Source organism: Orycteropus afer, unplaced genomic scaffold (genome assembly GCF_000298275.1).
Source record: "Orycteropus afer afer isolate SDZICR_OR568_19922 unplaced genomic scaffold, OryAfe1.0 scaffold00104, whole genome shotgun sequence".
In the NCBI taxonomy this organism is placed as follows: Eukaryota; Metazoa; Chordata; class Mammalia; order Tubulidentata; family Orycteropodidae; genus Orycteropus; species Orycteropus afer.
In genome coordinates this window covers 9,926,173-9,932,172 of record NW_006921691.1, presented here as the reverse complement: position 1 = coordinate 9,932,172, position 6,000 = coordinate 9,926,173, and the positions used below count along the sequence as shown (strand labels likewise).

Sequence of the window (6,000 nt, the reverse complement as noted above, 5' to 3'; positions counted from 1 at the left end):
GGTTTAGTCCACTTTTGTATCCTTCCCTTCAAGGCTCAGGGGTCCAAGATTATCTTCTGTGTCTGTGTTAATTGGTTTCCCTTTTCTTTGTTGAAGAGCGTCTGTGCAGTCCTTGTGCCTAGTCTGCCATCTTCCTAACTCTCTCATCTATTTATTTATTTATTTGTGGGGTAAATACTTAGCCCTGGAATTTTGTACATATTTTTGGGAAGGATTTTGGACTAAAATGGAAAAGACATACATACAGAGTGAAATCATTAGTTGCTCTGAGGTTTAGGCCAGCCTTGTAAATAAGAAAATTAATTTGAACAAGAGATTTTAATATCAACTCTTCTGAAAAGGTTTCTTCCTCTTATTTTTAATAAATACCCAAATGTTTAATAATGCTTTTGTATATGCTATATAAGCACTGTTTTTTACTTGTAACAGAAAGCTCTAATAAATACTATTTGTAAGTCTTTGGTTAAAAAAGGATGTTGGGAGGGATAAAGTATTTTTGAGAAGTAAACTCTAGTATGACCAAAGCTTTCAAACATGGATCAAGGATTAGTTATAAAAGGGATCTTTAATGGTTAAGTTTTTGCTTCACTGTATTATGTTTAACCTTAGGCTATTTGTATATGGGCACATGGCTAATTTAGAAGATGTCAGCTCATCCAAAACCATGGATAAAATTCAATCCCTTGTGTTTTCACCACTTACATTTGGACATCAAAAGAAAACCAAACTCACTACCACTGAGCCAATTCCAACTCATAGTGACCCCTTTTTGGTTTCCAAAGTGGTAAATCTTTACAGAAGTAGATTGCCCAGTCTTTCTTCTACGGAGTGGCTGGTGGGTTTGAACCGCCAACCATCTGGTTAGCAGTCAAATGCCTTAGGCACTATGCCACCAGAGCTCCTGGATATATACAATTCTAGAAATCACTTTTGTTTAAATAATGAAAACACACTAACATGACCTTCGTGGAAGATGCTGTTACTGTTAGGTGGAACTGAATCAATTTTTACTCCTAGTGATTCCCATGTAACAGAGTAAACTGTCCCGTTGGGTTTTCTTGCCTGTCATCTTTACAGATGCATATTGCCATGTCTTTCTCCCAGAGTGGCTGGGTAGGACTGAACAGTCAGCCAACCTTTTGGTTAGCAGCAGGGCACTTAACCATTTGTGCCACCAGGGCTCCTTTTTTTTTTTTAGAAGAAGCAAACATTTAAAGTTTATCCATCCTGTGCAACTCTGTCCTCTGCATCTGAAGCCATCTGGAGCACCCTCTTTAGCACAAAATGTAGAAAAATAACATTTTGGTTGGAATACCATCATGCTAAGTTGTAGGCTGAGAGTGGGGAAAGAAATAAGATGTTTGAATAAGGAAAGCCAAGGGTATTATCACTAATTGAGTTCAACCGTGTCAAAGAATTCCTGAAAATCTATTTCTCAGGATAATCTACCACCCAAAATAAGCTGCCAAAGCTTTCTTTTTGGCTTTGTTATGCCTATATGGAGAAAATTCTAGAAGAATAGTAATCATACAGCCATGTTCAACTGCAGTTGATAAAAATTTTACTCTATATGCAGCCTCCAAGTAAATCAATTAATTACTCCCATTACTTACAAGGGGAGTTCTGGTAGCATAGTGTCTAAGGCACCTGACTGCTACCCAGGAGGCTGGTGGTTCAAACCCACCAGCCACTCCTCAGAAGGAAGGTTGGGCAATCTACTTCCATAGTGATACTGTCTTGGAAACCCAAGGAGGGGTTGCTATGAGTCAGGTCCGACTTGGCAGCACATAACAATAACATTACTTACAAGACTCAAAAATAGAAAAGTAACACACTTGTGTTGGTATTATATAATTTTTCTTCAAACACCCATTTCCTACCTCAATGTCTTTTCCCATGAGCCATGATTCTTTAAGTGAGCATAATTCAGGCATTTTCCAGGAGCTCTCTTTTGAATCAATGTTGTAATAATACTCATATTTGTCCTGCAGAGTGAACTTGAGCCACGGACCTTCATTACACACTGAGGAAGTAAAAGAGAATTAAATTTTATAGAAGAACACTGAACGCTTAAAACATTAGTGTCTTTCTTTCAACATGTAAAATAATCTAATGGATATGCTTTTAACAAAGCATTCAGATGGTCTACATTAGAGCCATCAGAAATGAGCCACTGAAGTGGAATGAATTCTATACATTCAACAGGAGTTCCTTGCTTAGCCAAGGAAAAGGAGGAGGCACAGATGTATAGTGTTTGCTTGTTGTTATTGTTATGTGCTGTGGAGTTGGCCCTGACTCATAGCGACCCCTCCTTGGGTTGCCGAGGCAGTATCACTACGGAAGTAGATTGCCCAACCTTCCTTCTGAGTGTTTGCAGTGGACTCTAATATTTTCACGAAGATGACAGGTGTACAAACTGGCCAAAGAGAAAGAAAAGAAACAGGAATATATGTCCCTGGTAGATGTGAATAACACCACAAGTAGACAGGAGACCAATGAGCAAGATCCTCTTTGCTTAGAAAGTCTTTTGGTAACCGAATTTCTCTGATGGGAGTAGCTTACACAGGCTGTGGCCCACATTTAAGGAGGGCCAATGATCTGCATTAAACCAAAGCAAAAGCAATTAACCTTGGAGACAAAGTCATTAAAGTACAGAACGGCATATGTATCACACAAAGTTCACCAAGTATTTTTTGTTTTTGTCCAATAGGGACAAAGACAATATGTGTGGTCTCTCTGGCTTACCTTGCTTACGTACCTACACAAAATAAGAAAAAGAATGTTGAAAAGGATTTACAGTATTTTTATGCACATAAAGCACATTAGATGATTTTTTGCAACTGCCCCCTTATAAGTTAGCATCCTTGAGCACTGTGTGCTATGTAGTGCCTAAGGCATTTGACTGCTAACCAGGAGGCTGGAGGTTCAAACCCACCGGCCACTCCTCGGAAGGAAGGTTGGGCAATCTACTTCTGTAGTGATATTGCCTCAGAAACCCAAGGAGAGGTTGCTATGAGTCAGATCCGACTCGACGGCAGTGAGTTTGGTTTTTATTATACATCAAAATATGGATTTTTTTTTTTTTTTAAGTGGGGCTGGAAAAATCTATGGCAGTCATCACTTAAATCATTCAAGAAGAACACCTCTTTCTCATGAATCCACTGGCTATACGCCATATTTATAAATATGCTTATTCTGTCATGTGGTCACAACTCTTGAACCCAATACAATAACAACAACAATGCAAGCTCTAACTTAGGTCAAGCTAAGTTAACTGCTGCCAACTGAGCATTAGACTCATTCCTTTTATAGGTAAATCCAAGTTGACATGAATTTCCGCATAAGAATAAATGGACCCAAATAACTAAGCAGTAGTAAGTAAAGCCCTTTAATGTATGCTGACATTTTCTTTGGTTTTAAATGTCTCTCAGCCCTTCTTTCTATTTGTTAATATCCCACAAAGGGAGATATATCTCTCTCCAAATGGACAGTCAGGCAGCAGCTGTTCATTAGTATACAAATGTTAGAGATTACTAGAAAATACATTGTATGATCTATTAGGATATCCATAAGTAATAATTATAAGTCACCAGTAAGTATCAGATTCATAAATGGTTTTAGAAGAATAATCACTCTTCTTAAGGCAACTCTATCGGTGGGAAGGAAAGAGGTAAGCAAAGATGGAGAAAACATAACTATTTGATAGGAACTGAGAAGTGAGAAGTTCTTAGTTAAAAGTCAACCACAATGGCAATGTTATGTGCCATTGAGTCAGACCTGACTAATAGCCACCCCTCCATGGGTTTCTGAGGTGGTATCACGACAGAAGTAGATTGCCCAACCTTCCTTCCAAGGAGTGTTTGGTGGGTTTGAACCGCCAGGCTTCTGGTTAGCAGTCAAATACCTTAGGCACTACGTCACCAGAGCTCCTACAATGGCATTAGGAGGCTTCATTTGAGTTGGGATGGCAGTGGGTAACAGCAAAGAAGAATTCCTTTTGTTTTTATATCTAGTTTGAATATATAATGAGACCAGAAGCTGAGGAGAGCTAGCTTCTAGCACAGGGTCCAAGTATTTATTCCCAAGAAATGTAGTTAGTTTGTTACTGGAAAAAGGCTAAGCACAGGCATTTGGGGGAAACATAACAGAGAAAGATTCCTGTTAGGATTCCTAAAAGGAGGCATGCTTTCCAGATGCCTTCAAGAAGAAACCTGTACTATATTTAAGAGTAATGCTGATCTATAAGGCTGAATGATCTATCTAAGAATGAACACTTCAACTTGGCGAAGAGGAGACATTCTAGAACCAGAGGTGAAAGAGATAAGAATAAACCATCCTCTCCACTCCCAGAAACTATGTTCACAGCCCTGTTTGGGGGTTACAGTCTCTAATTGCCTGGAAAGTTTCTCTTTAGAACAAGGAAGGCCTGGCAAATATTTTTCTGTAAAGGGCCTTCAAAACATATTACAAAGCTACAGTGATGAAAACATGGTGGCACTGTATTGGCATAAAGACACAGCCCAACGGAATACAACTGCACAACATTTTTGCCTTAAAATTAAGAAACACAGCATTACAGAAATCATCATAGTCAACATTTTATTTAGTCTGTACAAAGTAAAGAAAAAAGCTTACCGTGTTCAGATTTGCACTCTTTTGCCTTCAGAAGAGCATCGTAGTACTTGTCAGCACACTCAGGGATTATGTCATTTGGATTCTGACTGGAAGATGTCAATATAGACAAAATATCACTTGACTTTTCTCCTTCCAAAAACTGGTTAACATCAATGACCAGAGTGACCCCTGGATGATGAAAATAATGCTTCTGTTAGTGGCTGCCTTCTGCTTCCCCTGATGGCATGCAAAGATGTAATGTAACCTTCTAGGAATGGAATGCATTGCCATTAAACCTTCTAACTCTTTTGCAATTGTTTTTGTGACTTATGGATACCACGTGTATTACAGACTAGAACTGTTCCATGGGCTTTTCTCATCTGTATTCTTTACAGCAGCAGATCATTGGACCTGTTTTTCTAGCAGTGCCATTGAGTGGGTTTGAACTGCCACTTTTTTGTTTACCAGCTGAGGGCAAACCATTTGTACCACCAGGGACCTTCCTTTTAACTCTTGGAGAGAATGTACAACGTATACTCAAGGCAGTCACCAATTCACCTATAGGTTATAAGAATAATAAGATCTTACTGGAACATGGTTAGTAAAATTGCAATATTTTCTTACTCAATATTGGTTACTCTCATGTGCTATCAAGACATTAGGTTTTTGCTTACTACAAGTAATCTATGAAGTGGAGTGAATATACCACAATAGGAATGAAGTTCTGGCTACGTCATTAATCAGTATTTGAGAACCAGCTTTATGATGACATTTATGTATTTTAGAAAAAGTAAAATGCTGTTGGAACCGTGGCAGATCTGATAGTCTCTTGTAAAAAACCAAACCAAACACACTGCCATTGAGTTGGATCTGACTAATCGTGACACCTCCTTCAGTTTCTGAGGCAGAATCACTACAGAAGTAGATTGCTCATCCTTCCTTCCAAGGAGTGGCTGGTGGGTTTGAACCACCAGCCCTCTGGTTAGCAGTCAAATGCCTTAGGCACTACGCTACCAGAGCTCCTTTCATGGAACTCCCTTACACAACCTAAACAGATGATCTAGGAAGGCACATCTGGTGGATATGTATGATGGAGTCCAGAAAATTCAGTCTGGAACCACTTTAAACCTGGAAAGCATGCATTTTATACCACTTCAAATTTCTGACTCTCCCCATAAAGAAAACCACACTGAACTCTTGGGTGCCTAAAGAAAGTTAACTTGGTGAATTCTTTATGATCCATGTAAGAATGTTCTGGACCAACCAATGGAACTACTGTTTTCACAATGTGTATATACACTAAATTAGAAACATAGAACAAAAAAATGAAACAAACCAGGTTAAACTATCTTATGGATGAAAAAAGATGAAGAGAAATGTATGTAT

The 6,000-nt window shown here is 38.7% G+C and overlaps 1 protein-coding gene across 1 annotated transcript in view; it reads right to left on the bottom strand.

Moving 5' to 3' along the window:
- The window catches only part of IQGAP2 (IQ motif containing GTPase activating protein 2), a 439,708-nt gene that overhangs the window by 120,686 nt on the left and 313,022 nt on the right, over positions 1–6,000 (bottom strand). The window contains exons 14-15 of the mRNA XM_042781321.1: positions 4,636–4,803; positions 1,881–2,023 (exon numbers count right to left, since the gene is read on the bottom strand). Coding sequence (XP_042637255.1) covers positions 1,881–2,023; positions 4,636–4,803 — 311 coding nt within the window. The remainder of the gene's footprint in view (positions 1–1,880; positions 2,024–4,635; positions 4,804–6,000) is intronic.